The sequence below is a fragment of the Parasteatoda tepidariorum genome, chromosome 1, assembly GCF_043381705.1.
Source record: "Parasteatoda tepidariorum isolate YZ-2023 chromosome 1, CAS_Ptep_4.0, whole genome shotgun sequence".
NCBI classification, from domain to species: Eukaryota; Metazoa; Arthropoda; class Arachnida; order Araneae; family Theridiidae; genus Parasteatoda; species Parasteatoda tepidariorum.
This window is the reverse complement of record NC_092204.1, coordinates 44,035,293-44,053,095: the sequence shown is the minus strand read 5'-3', so window position 1 is coordinate 44,053,095 and position 17,803 is coordinate 44,035,293. Positions and strand designations below refer to the sequence as shown.

At 29.3% G+C, this 17,803-nt stretch overlaps 1 protein-coding gene and 1 non-coding gene across 3 annotated transcripts in view; one reads left to right on the top strand and one right to left on the bottom strand.

Moving 5' to 3' along the window:
- LOC107440128 (elongation factor 1-beta) overlaps positions 1-15,029 on the bottom strand; it is a 28,678-nt gene extending 13,649 nt beyond the window's left edge. The window contains exons 1-7 of one of the 2 annotated variants that reach the window (XM_016052960.3): positions 14,776-14,940; positions 14,549-14,671; positions 13,616-13,742; positions 13,224-13,287; positions 12,350-12,475; positions 9,471-9,538; positions 8,054-8,168 (exon numbers count right to left, since the gene is read on the bottom strand). In XM_016052960.3, the coding sequence (XP_015908446.1) occupies positions 8,082-8,168; positions 9,471-9,538; positions 12,350-12,475; positions 13,224-13,287; positions 13,616-13,742; positions 14,549-14,671; positions 14,776-14,855 (675 nt within the window). In that variant the 5' untranslated portion in view covers positions 14,856-14,940 and the 3' untranslated portion in view covers positions 8,054-8,081. Of the gene's footprint in view, positions 1-8,053; positions 8,169-9,470; positions 9,539-12,349; positions 12,476-13,223; positions 13,288-13,615; positions 13,743-14,548; positions 14,672-14,775 lie in introns of those variants that run through there. The other variant, XM_071179407.1, reaches the window with a different exon arrangement.
- Positions 5,085-5,157, top strand: TRNAA-AGC (transfer RNA alanine (anticodon AGC)). The gene has a single exon. It is a non-coding gene; the product is annotated as a tRNA-Ala (tRNA).
- Positions 15,030-17,803: the final 2,774 nt, after the last annotated feature.

Here is a 17,803-nt window from a genome sequence, read left to right as displayed (position 1 = left end):
TTAATGTTAAACTTATTATCTTTAAAAAATTGTTTAATTTTTTTTTCTCAAATATTTATAATAAATAGTGCTTATATCTAAATTGAAAAATTGTATTATTAGATTTACATATTTTCATATTCAATTTTTAGATTACCTTCATCACATTGTAGACTATATGTGGTGAAATTTAACAAGATATATTTAAGTTTATTTTAATAAGTATTTAAAGAAAAAAATATGTGCAGAAAATATATAAATAAAACTAATTACTTTTGGAAAAATTTTTTGGCATTTGAAATACATATTTTAAAAAAAGGCTGAATTCAAAAATGTATTTTAAAAAATAAATAAATTTATAAAGAGTTTAAACTTTGCAAATTTGAAAAAAAAAATCTTTAAAATCCTGACAAGTTCATATTAGTCATGGTTTAGGCAATATATAATTAATTATGATTTCCATTTTTATATGATTATTGAATGTATACGTAAAAATTATGATTATGCTACAAATTTCTTTTATTAAAAAAACAATATAACAAAGAGAAATTATTCTTTTTTCTCAATATTAATTATTGATTAATTTTCCTTCTTTCAGTGTATATAGATATTTTGTTTTTTTTTAATTCTCCTTGTGCCTTATGTACTTAATAATGTAATAAATGCCAAATCTATTTAATCTTATTATTATGAATTTAGTAGGAATATGCACTTTGTACTAACCTAGAAATGTTGTAAAAAGGACAGGTGATAATTTATAAATTAGTAAAAGGACTTGATTTACATGTTGAACCAAAGAAAATATAATTATTTGTATATAGTAATTTAAACACGCTAAGAGCTTGATCCTTCTAATAGTTACTAGAATAGCGCGCATTTGTAAAAAATTCTTCGATTCATTTTGTGTTTCCAAAAAATTCTTTAAGTATTGAACTTCTTTCAGTGCTCGGCGATATCATAATTTTAAAATCGATGTTTCCCGTTATATCGCGCTATTTTTCAATTAAAATAATTTGTATCATTTTTAAATAGGTCAAGATTCTCGTTACACAAATGAAATTAATCAAAACTCAGATAATATCGTATTTGATAATTATGGTAAATTAGGTTGCTCGTTATATTATCGTATATGATATTTAATGTACTTGACAATAAGCGAATTATCATCATATTTAATTATCGATTATTCTCAATACATAATCGTATTCGAAATTTATTGCTACTGATTGTTTTCGTATATTCGATATTTATCAAAAGACGTGGTAAATATAAAATATAGTGAGAATTTATTTTAAAATATCGTTACCATAATGATCAAAAAAAATATCAATATTTTCTAGATATATATCACCCAGCGTAGTTCAGTTGGAGAAAAAAAGCCATACCTCGTTTTTTATAGCACATTCTCAAAACAAAAGATTTTTTTTTATTAATTGATGAAATTTATTTAATTGTTTACAAACATGGATCATTATTTATTGTAGACTAGCATGTATTTATTTTTGTTTTCATTATTTGTATGTTGAAAATGTTTCTACTCATAATTGTATAATTTAATTTCTATGAATAAAACCTGAGTATTCCGCAAATATTGCTTTTAATATTTTTATAATCTTTGTAAAAAATTAATTTTAAAAAAATATAAAAATTGAATTGGAGGTTACAAATTAATGTTTAGGCAAGTAAAAGCGTAATCGAAATCTAACGAAAAATTATAGAGGAAGTCAGGATTAAAAGCATCTGAATTAGTTAAAAATCGTAGGATAAAAGCGGTGGGTCTTCACCTAGCAACCAAACAGTTGTTGATGTTCATCATCACAGTGATTCGATTGACTCCGATAGCATTTTTTTCTTTCATCGATTGAATCTTAATTTGTGACCAGAAATGTGCACAATTTTTTACTTTTTCTTTCGACAATTGTTTAAAAAATATATATTAAAGGTAAAGTGATTACAGAACATATTGTTAACATGTTGTTTTAAAAGTGAACTCCTTCAACATTGTGTACTTTGGCTTGAAATTAGTAAAGGTTTAAATTATTTTATACAATCATAATGATTAAATTGTTAAGATTACAATGTTTAAAATGCCAAAACGATATACTAAGTCAGTGTTTCCCAAAGTGTGGTACGCGTACCCCCAGGGGTACGGGAACAGTTTAGCGAGGGTACGCGTCCTTATGCGAAATATCTTGCAATAAACGAAAATTTTAAACAAACTTATTTAAAAAAAAAGCTAGCCATGAAAATTTATGATTACGTATTTTTCTATTTGCTATATTTTTGAGGAGTTAGCAGTTAATAATTAGTGGTGTCAACAGCCAGTTGTGATTTTTAACTTTTGTTCAATTTTTTTTACAGTAAAAAATACACTCATTTCTTTATTAGTGGTACACAGCGTTACGAAAAATTTAGAAAGGGTACACAAAAGTCATAAGTTTGGGAAACACTGTACTAAGTCATTATCAAAGATGTAGAGTGCAATTGAATTGTGATATGTTTCTGGAAAAAAAATTGTATTTTCGAAATAATAAAAACTCTGTGAGAAGCTTGTTGATTTTTATTTTTCTTATTATTTTATTTATTTGTTTTGTATTAAAACGTAGGTTTATTATTGTTTCTGGAAAGAAAAAAAAATTAACTGTATTTGTGATATTCGGTAAGTATATATGTATTTAAAGAAAAACAAATAGCAAAGATAAATCGCGTCTGTAAAATTAGTATTGATAGGAAACTAAGACTTCTTTTTTTTTTTTTTTACCAATTTTCGAAGCCTGTAATTAAATTTATATCCGATTAATTACTCATTATTTATTTAATATTTTCGTTATTTTTTACGAAATTATTTAAATAAAATGTTTGTGAAGAAAGAAAAACAAAATTTAATCTCTAATATAAAATTTAATCTCTTTCTAATATCAATATATTGAATGAATAATGAAAAGAACACATTTATGAAAAATTGCATTAGTAGTTTGCATTGAATAAAAATAACCAAATTTGACTATGAAGAAAAATGTCTCTCTTTTAGCCCTTCTCTACGTTCATTTTTGTTCCTTTTCGTCTTTATTTCAATGAATTGTACTACGTTTTGGCTCATGTGCATTTAGTTCATACATACACTAAAATCAAATGAGAAAACTATATGCCGCTCCAGATTTATAAATTATTTTGAGATAAAAATACTAATAAAACGATAAGATAAAACAAATTTAATTTTTTGTTCATTTATTTTATAACCGTCATTGAACAGCCGACCCAATTTTGGGCTTACGATTACCAATGTTCAACTCCATAGCCTTATAATTTTAAATCCAACCCAGAAGACAAGGAAACTTCTGGATCAAATATTTTATTTTATTTTATAACCACCGTTAAACAGTCGATCCAATTTAGGGTTTACGTCTACCAATGTTCAACTCCATAACCTTGTAATTTCGAACCTAACCCAGAAGGCATGGAAACTCCTGGAACAAGAATTGGGAAAAAATTTGCCTCAGTGAAGAACTTTTTAATGGAACTAACCCGCATTTGCGTTGCATGGAGAGGAAAACCTTCTACGGTTAGCCTACCCATGATCCGTCTACCACTGAGGATATTTTACGATAGCGCCATGGCCGGTGCGAGCCGGGTGCGGAATTCGAATCGATCAGCCATCGCTAAGATTCGAACCGGGCTCATCTCATTCGGAGACAAGCGCTCTATCCCCTAAGCCAGCACGGCTCTTTGTGTCTTTCATTTTTATAATTTTTTAACTGTCTGGCATTATAGTATTGATAAAACGATACAATGAAAAAAGTTAATTTTTTACTAATGTATCAAATATTTTCAACATAATTAATAGAAGTTCAACTTAGCCATAGGGTTCCATAGCCGAAAAAACAAGGGGACCACTGATCTAAAATATAGATAAACAGGGTTGCCGTAGCTGCGGCCCCTAAGTCAAGAAGCCCCTCCCCCAAGGTCTTAGTTAATTTATTATTAAAATTAAAATAGCACATGAATAATTTGAATGCATGGTCGAATGATTAAAACATCGCTCAAAGCGGATGACGATTTAATTCCCATTTTTTAATACTGAAAAATGTGTTATTTCTTATTTATTTATTTTGAATATACGAACATTAAGAAATCATTTTTTTTTTTTTTTTTNTTTTTTTTTTTTGTGTGAAATTGTTTATTTTAAATGTTTATTATTTATTAAAAATTATTAAAAATGTTTATTTTTTTTTAATGGGAATTGATGATTTTTTTTTATTTAAAAATTTATTTATTTGTTTTAACTTTTTTTATCACTGAAAAATTCTTTTAAATTTTTTGAAATCGTTTTTTAACTTAAAATTAAAACTAGTAAAGGTGTGTGGTTAGAAAAAAAAATGGATTTCTAATTATTATCAAATAAACATGGATTTCTTTATTATTTTTTCGACTACATCTTTTTAAATATTATAGATTTGTTGATATATTTTTGGCTGGAGAAATCTTTTTATATTTAAGCATTCCGATACAGAGGAATTACTGTACTATCCTCTACACAGCTAAAAAACACTACTTTTATCAAATTTACAGTTTTTTTTTGTTTTCTTTTTTGTGATAGTAAAATAAAATTAAATTTAGTTAAATGAGTATCTTAAATTAATGGAATAAATTAATCATGTTGTTATTATTTTATTCATTTATTTCATTTTGTGATTTATTTCATTTTGTGGGTTTGTTGGAAGGGGAGATTTAAGTCACATTTATATTCTCACTTTTTACCGGAATGGGAATAATAGAAATTACAAAGCCTTCCTTTTAGAATTTTATAGTAAAAAGAAACAAATATTTGTTCTTTTTTTAATATTTGTAAAAAAATTTAAACATTGAGAAAAAAAGTTGTTTGAATACTGATGCTTAAATACATGGCACTTTCTTTCTTTCAGAGACGACAGAGTGCTTCAGAAGGAGACTATGAAAGTATGTTGACTTTTTAAGAATAGTCCAATACATATATATATTTAGTTTCTATACTCAAACTCTTAGCCACCATAATTAAGGCCAAAATATAGATATACTTATTATCATTATGTATGTATATCATTTTATAATACTCTTTCGTGTTCGACGGGGGCGTAGCTCAGATGGTAGAGCGCTCGCTTAGCATGCGAGAGGTACCGGGATCGATACCCGGCGCCTCCACTTTTTTTTATAAACTTCTGCTAATCCCAAAATCCATTTCGAATTTCTTACCTAACACCATTAAAATATACAAACTTTTCCTTAATATTTCTAGGCTACCTGATATAAATGTATAATTTATAAATAAAAACTTGTAAATTTACTAAACCGCTTGTTGTAAAAAAAGATTTTCTATATATAAATATTTATGTTACTTTAAATACAATTATTTTTATTAATAATCGGAAAATTATTTTGCAGCAAAATAGAATAAAAAAATCTATATTTTCGAATCATCTTGATTAATTCGAAAAAATTTTGTTATTTTTGTATCGTTTAAAGCTGTTGTAAATTTTAAAGCTATGGTTTTTATAATCAATCCCACACACGTTTTGTCTTTAGTCTTGATTCCTACATGCGAAATTATTCCTTTCGTTAATAGAAATGCTAAATAGGATTTTTAAGAAACAAAACATCCCAATGATTTAAATAATGTGAATACTTTTTGTATTGTTTCAATTTCAAAAAGTATAATATATTTTTGTGTCGGAAATAAATTTTTAATACTTATTATAATATAAACCATAAAATCTCTAGTGCTGCCATCTAGTAAACCATAAAGTTATTTCACAGCACACGGTATCCTAACTGACGAAAATTTCGTCCTGCAATAAATCGGAGCAATTTGAAACACTTGGAAACGAACTTTTCAGATATATTGAAATATGCACTAAAATAATCCCTATTTGAAGAGTTCAAATTTTTTAATCAGGAGCGATAGTTAAACCGTTTTATTAAATCGTATTTTCTTATATGACCAACAGATTTTAAAGAGAAATATTTTAAGGATTTTTTTCACCTAAATGATTTGAATATTTTAACACGAATTCAAAGTCGAATTAGTTTATAACTATTTTAATTTATTTTATAAAATTTCATTTACATCTAGAAATAAGTATTTTTGCAGGTCTTTCATGGAAAAGGTTCAATTATACCATATTTTCACTGATGATTTAATACATTACTGATTCTAGGCCTAAATATATGGGAGTATGCTTGACAGGCATCATCCAATAAAATATAGGTATATAAATAATATATATATATATTAATTTTTAGCAGGCAGTAGCACTTGATACATATATCATTCGCTAAACGCCACAAGAGGCTTAATATACACATTGTAAATCAGTGTATCTCTATCACAGCCCCTTTTTGCTCCTACTAACCTCTTTGTAACATTTCTTGTGTTATCTCTTCGATATGATTTTTCTAAGTTAGCTTCTTATCACAAGTAACACTCAAATATTTTGTAATAAGAAACTCGCTCAAGTCGGTATTTTTTCTTTATTAAATCCTTTTTCTTGTCTTAATGATTCAATATAAATGTTTGATAACATTTTTTTCAGAGTTAATTTCCGTTTCATTTACATCACACCAAACTGAAAGATTCTTAAGAGCTTCATTTGATCTTTTAATAAAGACGTACTTTTTCTAATGAATACCTGATGAGCAAATAACTAAATCATCTGCATATAAAGCATGACTCAGATCTTCGTCACCTTCAAACATCAGAGGTCAGTTATTAATAAAAATGTTAAAGTTGCACTCGCAACTCCACCTAGTAGTATATCTAGGTGAGATTGCTTAAATTTAAGTTGTTCTTGAAGAACTTAAATATAGGCCCTAAAATTTGGATAGGTCCGTAAGTTTTTTTTCCTTGTAAGACTGACAGGATTAAGATATTATTGAAATAATCTCATTTCATCTAAGCTATAATTCGTGAATTTTTACTTGATAACACATTTTTTAATTTGCTGCTAAATTATACTAATCCATGCACAATTAAAAACCACGAGTTTTTAAATGAAAAACTTTTTATTTGCACTATATATCTTCCCCAGTGCTTTATTTTAAGTAGGCCGGCCAGCCATTTGCATTTCAAAAATTTTTTTCAGCACTGGAAACTTCACATTACCTCACATAGATGTAAGAGGCTTTGGCATGGAGGGTTTCTAATACAAGGATCAACTCCTATGAATTTATTTGTCAATCTACCACCTGTTCTCCATCTCCCAGTTAATTAAATATAAATTTTTCTTTTTCAGAAATTACCAGCCTTCTATTATTGAATGCAGTCAGTTAGCTTAGTTCTTTGTTTGTCATACGCAATAGCAGCACGAAATTCCGCAAACCTGACTTATTTGTATACCTTGAAAATTTAATAAGTTTCAAAGTATTAAATATAAAAAAGTTTTTGTACCTTTCGTAAAAAGTATATATTTTTTCTCCCTCATTTATGAAAACTTGTCTTATGGTATAAAATAAAATTTGTAGAAATCCCCTTACCATTCAGTTTTTTCAAAATTTACAAAAACCAATTATTCAGAAAATAGTTAGCAACTTTTTTTTTTTTTAAAGAAATTCAAATCTGACTTTTTCAGAATTAACCGAAGATTAATTCATACAAATTTATACTATATTTTCTGACAGTGTTCCAAATTACTCGTAATTTACCAACAGTCCTTTAAACCTATACAAGCTTTCAATTTTCAGTATGAAAATTCGCATGACCAAAAACACATTGAAAGTTCTAAAAGTCATTTCTGAAGCCCTCAATTTTTAATTTATAACGTGTGTTATATTTTTATTTCCTTGTGTAAAAAGTGCAAATGCATTAGCTAAAGGAGTACATTAGAATACCATTATAACACAGTACCAAGCAGAACATTACATTTTGTTAGTTATAAATGTGCTAACTGTATTGTCACGATATAAGATATTTAGAAAAATAGTTGTGATAAGTACAATAAAATATTAATAAACTTCCCTTATGGCATTCAAGGTACAAAGATACCTCCTTGAATATAGCAATAAGATAACTAATAGAATATGCATCTTTAAAAATAACAACAAATAATGCACTAGAAAAATTTATTGTTATCCTAAATCTTTTGGAAAGCTGCAACATCAACAGATTGAACAAAATCTTCAAAGTTTTGTATTTCCTCTTGAAGCCAATCTATGCTGACCTGCAAAAGAAAAAAATAATGAAATGAGTTTCCATATTTTAATGCACTTTTGAAATTACATAGTGAGCAAACCTTCTAAAATGAAATTTGATGCCAACTAGATAACAGCAAATGTAAGAAAGATTTTTTTTCTTCATTTTTAAACAATATGTACATTTTACGAGAAGTCAAGAATAGTACATTTACTTAAAATAAATTCGGGGGGAAGCAGTGTACATACTTACTGCTGCTCCCCAAATTTTTTTGACCTGCCTTCCCGCAACAGTCATACTTCACCATACCACTACCCCTTTGTCACTTTACATTACCTAGACATATTAACAATTTTGAAACCAAACACCAACATTATTAAATTTTACTTCTAAACAGTGTTTTAATGACATTAGTGAGCATAACAATGACCATATGTACTTACTTTGGGGAAAAAGTAATACTTAACTTTCTGATTTATTTTATCACTGAAATGCACTTCACGCTACTTCTTACTTGTCACAATTTTATAATCCCCCTTTCCCTTCTAAGTGCATCATTTGTGCTTTGATAACTTTTGATTTCAAACATTAAATTAGATGTTTTCATTAGAAAATCTTATACATTTTTTAGGCTTATTTTTCAATGTTATTTTTATATGATTAACTCTGTTACTGACTCATTAAGTCAAAAAAGTAGTGACTCATTAAGTCAAAAAAATTATACGCCAAAATTTCTTTTCCTGACTAGGTAAAAGCCTTGACAATTCCACATATAAGACCTTCAATTGTATCAATTATACACATTTGTTTTAGCTGTTTTTTTTTTTTTTTTTTTTTTTACAATTTCTCATTAATCCCTAGAAAAAACTCAAAGTACTTAAAAGAGAACTCAGAAGAAAAAGGATGAAAAATACATTTCATTAACAGAATTTTGTGGAAGTTTTAACCATAAAATTTTAAATTTGCAGAATTCTGCAAAAGTATTACTGGAATATAATTTTAATTTGTGGAAGTCAGCGGACTAGCAAAATTTTGTGCCTTACCTTACCACTAGTTTTAAAACACAGCATACCCGATTTACATAAATATTAATGCCTCTAAATATAGGGCAACTTCGATGGAAACTGATATTCAGCACACTAAGTCTTTAACTAGCTGTACAGTTCTTGTTTAGTTTGATCATTTTATTTTATTTTGAAACAAATCAATGATATAATTTGAAAATATTCTTATTTGGTTTGCAACTATATATGGTTCTAATTTTTTTAATTATATTTTATTATTTATGAAGAAATAATCCAGATAATAATAAATTTGAAAAATTACTAACCTTGTCATCTTCTACAACACAGACAATTTGCAATTTCTTGATACCATAAGCAAGGGGTACAAGTTTAGCTGCAAAAAATAATTAAAATTGTTATATAATACAAAAATAGAGAAAAAGTTAAGTCTAGAGACACACTTGGATGAATTTTTGAGTGAGAAAATGCAACATACATCAAGTAAATAAAAATTATAGTCCCCACTCAATCTTACAGTTTAAATAAAAAAAAAAATTATAAAATTTTAGCAGCACCTTGAAATACAAGAGTTTTTAAACTGGAAATCTGAACCCATCTTATCCCTAAATATACACGAAGATATAAAAATAACAGTTTCCTTATACTTTTATATTAAAGCCTTGAGGTAGTGTGTACTAAATGAAAAAAATTTTTCCAAGCATATCACAAGATTAGATTTATTTTTAATCTAGAAATCCAAAGATTACAAATTTTTCATAATTCTAACAAATTAAATGCTAACAACTATAAAATTAAATGTTAAAAATAGAAAGGATCAAATCATCATCCTCAAAATATTGTTTGGCTACCAGTATAACAAAATTAAAAAAAAAAAAAANAAAAAAAAAAAAAAAAAAAACTATTTTATTTAAAATCATAAAATTAATTTAACGATATTGATTTAAAATAAGATGGTTAATTTTTCAATATGTGCAATACAGTACATTGCAAATACAGTTTTGAAACTTTAAGTAAGTTGACACCAATGCAGATAAATTTAATCCAAGTGATTTTCAACATTACTAATTTATTAAAATAATTTTTTTTAATTATTTACTAAAAATTTAACAGAAGCCAGTAAGTTTCTATACAGTGAACTTATTTACAATTACTTGCAAGAGTTTCTAAACCACTCCAAAAGGGAAAATGACAGTTTATATCTTGGAACTACACCCACTCTCCCATAAATCTCACACAGGGTCAATTGAAACATAAAAGGAGATATGCAAGCCCTGCCTCAAATTGGGAAGAAATCTTACAAAAATATTTAGTATCAAGATTTTTTTCTCAATAACTTAAAAATTATTTTCCTCATGCTCCAGTTTTTAATCCTATTTCTCTTCTTTGAAATAAGCACAAAAAACAAAGCAAATAAAAAGTCTACTAATTCTGACCTTCCTGACCTATACCTTTTTCACCAACCAGGGGTCTGTCCAGACATTTTGTGAAAGGTCCGTTTTTCGTGAAATTGTGAAAAAATTACTCACATTCTTTCAACCAGGGTCCGCTTTTATAAATTTGTGCAAATAGGGTCCGTTATTGCAAAAAAAAAACTTTTTCAAGGAGTTTTTAAATTGTAAACATGTACAAGATTATGCTCTGCACTGTAAAATTATAATAAAAAAATTTAAATTTTTAAAAATAAACAATTGCTGCTTCTAAAGTAGAGATGCAACATACAAATATTTGGTATTTAGCCTATACTGCTGAACGCAGAATATTGATTTCGGACGAATAATGGAAGAATCGTCTGCCGAAGACAAAACTTAATTCGTTTACATACATCTTTCTTGTTTTCTGCCCTGGAAAGGGTTTATTCGATTAACAAAATAATAATGAAGATAAACAAATTTGTGAAGGGTCCGATTATAAGAAAAATCATTTTGTGAAGGGTCCGTTTTTATGAAAAGATATTTTGTGAAGGGTCCGTTAACGGACCCAAATTTCTTCTAAACAGACCCCTGCCAACTTTCAAACAAAAAATGTGGCACAATATTTTTATCTTCATAAGCGATTCAAGGCGAAAAAGTAAAAAAAAACTGCAATATGTAAAAAAAAAAAAAAAAAAAATTACGAAAACAAATGAGAAAGTGAGAATTCCCTACATTTACTGTCTAAAATCAATGTATTTTCCATGGTAATAATGTCTAATTCTTTTTTTCAAAAGCTCCGTATCTCAAATTTCTAATAATGGAGCACAAATGTCTAAACCTTCTTTATCAGTAGAACTTATAGACAGATATGAATTTCGTGAACCCACAGGAAGTAGGGATGAACAGGTTGGGGGTGTTTCTTGGAATTTCAATCACCATCCTTGCACTTCCTCAACTAGAAAGGAATAAAATGATTCTGGCAGGAAGTGAGGGGATAACTTGTAGATGCCATCGATGAAAAATGTTCTCTTCCAAAAATAATTGTTAGATGTTATCAGAATTACTGCTTTGCATGGAGAAATGTCTCTTAAAAACTATCCAAAATGGTTTTAAAAAGTTGATTTTAAGAATAGCTGTGAAGATGTTGAACAAGAGGTTTAAGGCACCAGTAACGAAGGAGAAACTGTTGACGGTTAAAATATAGTGCTAGATTTGCCAGAAGGGAATGGAATAAAATCTGGATTTAATTTTTTTACAAGTGGACAACTGCCCGGCAACATGCGGAACACTGACAGATGCAGAAATCATAGATAAGGTCAAAGGAATATTAGATGAAGCTGAAGATCATATTGATAAACGAAAAGTGAAGGCAAAAGAGGTAGGAAAAGCTGTAGAATACTTATAAACTATTCTCGAATCCCAGGAAAATGTTGTTCCCTATATTTTGTTGGTCAGAAATACGAAGGGGAAAAAAAGGTATTTATTTAGAGAAAAGATGTTTTGAAATCTGATTTCATAACTTATAATGCCTGCACTAATTTATTAGCACATTTAAGGTCACTTTTTCAAATCATCAAGATTGAGTCCTAGATCATGAAGATCCAATTATTAGATCAAAAGTTATTCAGGGTGGTTGTTTTGTACGCACTGTACACATATTGCAGACTTTGTATATAAATGTGCAAGTGTTTTCAATAGATTTAAGCTAAGTTAGACAATAATTGAATACATTATACTTAATTTTGTACAGAAAATTAAAATAAAATACTTACACACTCCCCACATTAACCCATCACAGCTAATAGTTCGTACTTGCTTCTCCATAGCAGCCATGTCTGTTTCATCATCCCAAGGTTTCACATCAAGGACAACATTAGATTTTGCAATAACACCAGGTTCTAAAAAAAAATAATTTGAAAATAAAATTCTAAAAATACAAAAGCAATTTTCATCTTAATGAAAATAAAAAAATTAAGTTTACTTTAAATTTAACAAAAACAAATGAAAAATCTAATGATGTCAAATCTAACTAATATACAACATTTCATAAATGCACTAAAACTGTTTTTAATGCAGTTTAGATATTTATAATAAACTGGGGAAGAAAATTTATATACATTTTAAACCTTGTTTGATAAGTCTTTAAGGTAAACAAGCATAAAAAAGTAGTTTATTCAATAAAAAAAATAACAAACGATAATGTCGATTTCATACAGCATTTTTTAAATGTTGAATGACATTTCAAATCTAAAGAATATTTAGTATTTTAAAACATATATAATAAAACAAATTAAAAATGAACATAATACTAGCAGTGAGCATTACCAGCCTCAAATTCAAAAAGTAAATCAATTTACCTTTAAATATTATTAATATTCAACTTTATTTAATATTAATATTTTATTTTTCTCCAAGTTACTTGCTTTTAGTAAAAAATTTTAACAGATCAACACACAATCATTTATTTTTTTGAAAATAGAAACAGCTTTGTTTATTTTGTTTACACAGAATTTTTTTTTTTTTTTTTTTTAGTATTTTAAAGCCCAATTTCGCAAATTCACGGAAATATAATTTGGCATGCTCTTTGATTAAGGAAATATTGTAGCAACAATTAAAATAAGATACACCATTATAAAAAAGATTTACTTTTTGATTTCTTTTCTGCATAGGCTTTCAAACGCTCTTCTTTAAGCTTTTCAGCCTCTGCGTCCTGTAAAAATATGAAGATTAAAAATAAACTACAATATTTATTTTCATTATTATGTGTAATATCTAGCATAAAATAGATGACACTCATTTCAAACACAAAATAAGTCACATGTCACAAATTATGCATTACAACACAGTACTTAGGCAACTACTGAGTTAATTAAATAACAAACCACAGCATAGATATTGCTATGCACACATGTAGAAGAAAAGTAATTACAAAATGTATATTCAATAAACATTTTTTTTAATAAATAATTTGATATATATTTTTTATTTAAAACATTTGTACTTTTCAAGTAATATATAATATAAAGAAATTTATTTACCACTTCATCATCAGATCCAAAGAGATCAATATCATCATCATCATCACCACCAGCTTTGGCAGCTTTAGCAGGAGATGATTTAGAAGTTTCACTAAAAGCACTGATGTCTTTTTTAACCCCTGGGAGACTATAAAAAATGAACAACCAAAATTACTTACAATTCATACAGCACACACAGAAACTAAGAATTTAGAACTTTTTTTTCATTTTGTACCTAAAAATTTCCCACAAATAAATTTAGATATTTTATTTTTATAACTCATTAGCAAAAAAACAATCTTTCACATAAAGAAATAAAATTAAGAATAAGAAACTGAATTAACTTATGTCCTTGCAACAGAGGCAATAACCTGTGCTAGAAAAAATGGAGCAGTACTGCTGTTTTAAATTACAATTGCCTTCATACAGCAGTTTGCATGGGCATTATTGGAGTTATGTTCCCTTCAATAATTTCAGTTTTTAAAAGCCCCCTCAATATTTCAAACAAATAAAGAAAATTTTCGTGAACCATCTATTTAAACTCAATAAAGTTAAAAACAAGAAAGAAATATAAAACATTTAATCTTTTGCCGACATAAGAAATTGACTTATTATAAATGAAATCTAGATTGCTTAGTTTTTATATTTCACCCCCCTTCATCCTTCCCGCTGAGACTCCAGCGGCAGTACAATTTTACTGAAATTGCCGGTAACAAAAGAATATGTCATAATTTTGTCTCCTAGAGACCCAGTAAACACACGAATTTAAAAAATTAGATTCACATAGGAATTTTAATAAGCTGTCAAATAGTTTTAACGAATAATACGTTTATTTTTCAGATATTACGTGTCTTAATATTAAATACAGAAGGCAGACTTCAAAACTTCGGCTTAGATAATTTGAGCTGTCGCATTAAATGCAAACTAAGAGAATATCTGTTCAATGTAAATTACCTTGTAATGGATTTGCCATAAGATTTTATGTGATTATACCATCTTAGAGCATGAGGGTGTTGAGCTGAAGGAGCCGACGAAAGGGCTTGGAAAACTGTAGTATCGGCTTGAGAAGGCTGGAAACTGAAAAAGGAAAACTATGTGAAAACTGTTGATTATGTGGGATGTGGCAGGCTATGTCAGTAAGTTTAAATCTTTAATAATCGGAAATATTATTAAATAATTACCCTTCTATATAGCTGTTATCAGCCAAATATTCATTAAGCGATTTAAGGCCAGCAGCAGTTTTGAGATCTCCGAAACCCATTTTGCAAATTTGTATTTAAAGAGAACACAGCTCACAATCGCTAGGAAGGTGCAAAGAGAAAGTGAAAATATTTTTCAAAGCAGAACCAAAGAGAGTATTGTGATGCCATATTTTTGTCATTAAATTTCATTAAAATTCCATTTGAATATTTTAAGAGTCATTCTCGCTGAACGCAATTCTTCCGCATGAGAAAAATTGCCAGCGGGTGACCGTCGGTGTGCGCAGTGGCCCCCATCCCCCCAAGCTCTTGGGCGCATTCTTGGGCAAATTCTAAATCCCCCCCAAACTATTCACTTTATTTAGTGTAAAAATTCCCCCCCCCCCAAGCTTTAAGTGGGCGCATCGTGCGCCCACCTTCCCCCCTGGTGGGGGTCCCTGGGTGTGCGGGTGGGTGACCACTTTAAAGTTAACGATGTTAACTTTAAAGTTAAAGGGTGAATGAGAACCAGAATGGGGAAATATATTTACCCGCGAAAAAATCACCAAACAAGCTCCTGCACGCATCTCTGCAATCGCATACACGATTTTTTCATATGTTGTGGGTAGGTAAATACTTTATTTACGTCGCACAAGAGTTGCTCAATGGTCTATTGGCTACGGTCTGGGAAACATCCTTGAGGATGATCCTCTGCAGAGGGGATGGCTTCCCTGCTTTGGAAGCTCGACGACCTGCACTAAGTTGATAACTTTACAGTTGTGGGGGAGGTGTTATCAGACAATACCAACCGTCATCTATCAAAAGGTACCTCTTGTTAGATTGAAGTTAGCATGCTTTATATACCAGTGCATTGATGTTTAATTTTCGTAGTGGTATTTACGCCACACTGTAGAACACTTTAACGAGGGCCGATACCGCACAAACTCGGTCCCTACGAAGACTGATCAAAGTGGTCACCCACCCGCTTACTGACCGCAGCCAGTGATGCTTCACTTCAGTGTTCTACTGGGAACCCTGTCTTTACGGTCAGTCCACTGCGGGACCATATGCTGGGACATCGAAGGGAAAATAACACTGACGATGTTCTGGATTTTAATTTAGGAACTATTTATATGCATTTAATTTATGAGGATTTATCTATAAGCGATCGCAACGCTCGAATTCCCCATCTGGGAAGAAGACCGGTTCCATGCCTTTGACGCTTCTCCCTTCCCTCTTCTCCTCTTTTCAGTTGCATAGGAATGTGCTTCGATATTTTTCTTTTTCTTATCATTTTTCGTATTTAATTCTTAAAAAATATGTTTCAAAATTTCCATGACGCTTTCTTTTAGAACTATGCTTAATGTGGTTTTCAGTTCCATACAGTTTTCTGACTTATAAGATTTTTATCTATTTTAAAATCAAGACAGAAACTAACGTACTTCCTTCTTCTATGACTCTCCGCATGCTAATGGTGAAAGTATGCAAAGTGCTGCGATAGGGAGAGAGTTCTTCTTCTCTATGCCACCTGTAGCCCATTTTGATTGCCAATAAATTATATTTCATAACCATTGATGAACGCAGAATTCGTCCGTAAAGTGAATTTAGGAAAAAGATATTGTACTTTAGCTAAACTCCTAATGTATGGGTAGCTGAATGTGAACAATAACAAGCTTCCAGAAACCGAAAAAATGTAGAAAACTTCTGGCCGCTGCCTGGTAGAAAACTTTTCCCCGCTGCCTATGTTGTTTAGGACGCGATGTGTGAACAGGCATGATATTCAAGGATACCATAGTAAGCTTGATATTCTAAGATGCTGCTTATTCTAGGATATTCATTTGCTAAGTCTAATGTGGTAGATCACAGATGTTTCAAAGTGTGCATGCGCCTCTTTGTCTATTAGATATCTACGATTAGACTTTGGTAGTCATCTATCAGACGTATGGTTAATTTCCAGTATAACTTCCCTGGATTTTGTATGGCCGTCAAATGTATGTTGATATGACAACCACATGAATCATGGTGGATGTTAAAATTGACGGCTAGTAGACATCCAGTTGAGAATTTTGTGCTACATTCAGAGCCGGATTATACCTTTCGTAGGCCCTAGGCACAGCCGTTTATGGGCCCTCCCCTCCTTCCCCCACTCCTCCCCTCTTTTCAAAATATGTGCTAAAATTTTCTTCGTATGGAAACGTATTACGCCATTTTAGATGCATTAATTTCAGAAATGACTAAAAGGCGTAAAGCTTACAGTGATTTGTACGATAATTTCGGTTTTCTTGTTCACAAAAATTTGTCAGAATCTGAGATTAAACTAAAAGTGCAAAATTTGGTGAAAATTTATTCATCCGATTTAGAGGAAAACTTTGTAGATGAATTTTTACTATTTTCAAATTTGTATGAACATAAATCTGCACAAGAAATGCTGAAGGCTCAAATTAAAGATAAACTTGTGAATACTTTTCCTAACGTTCANTCTCACTCGTTCAGTGCTTACCAAACAAATTTTATGACAAAATTAGCATTCGAAGAAATTCAGGAAAAAATTGGTATTTTCCATAATTTTTTTTAATTAATTAATTAAAATATTTTCTTTTCTTTTTAGAAAAGAATTTAGGAAGAATTGATATAAATAATTAATTTTTGCTCAAAATTTCCGATGAACTATAAACTTTCAACCCCAGGAAACTCAATATCCATTCTCGCCATCGCCATAACTTTTGCTTTTAACTCTTTAATTCAAGAATTGTTTAGAAATAAATTAATTTATCTTGTAAAAGTGAAATCCAATTTCACAGCTCAATTACTCTAATTGTATCACAAAGTGACAATTAAGAAGTACATTAAGGAGCTTGTTTTCACCAAATGTTGTTACGCGCCATTTCGGCAAAGTTTCTGTCCAATGAGAGAAAAAAAAAAAAGAAGAACCACGAGAGATGTAATAAAAATTTATCCACTCAAAACAAAATCAACTACCCATCGTCCACAAGATCTTTTCAAAAATTAACAAAAGCATCTTTCAGTAGCA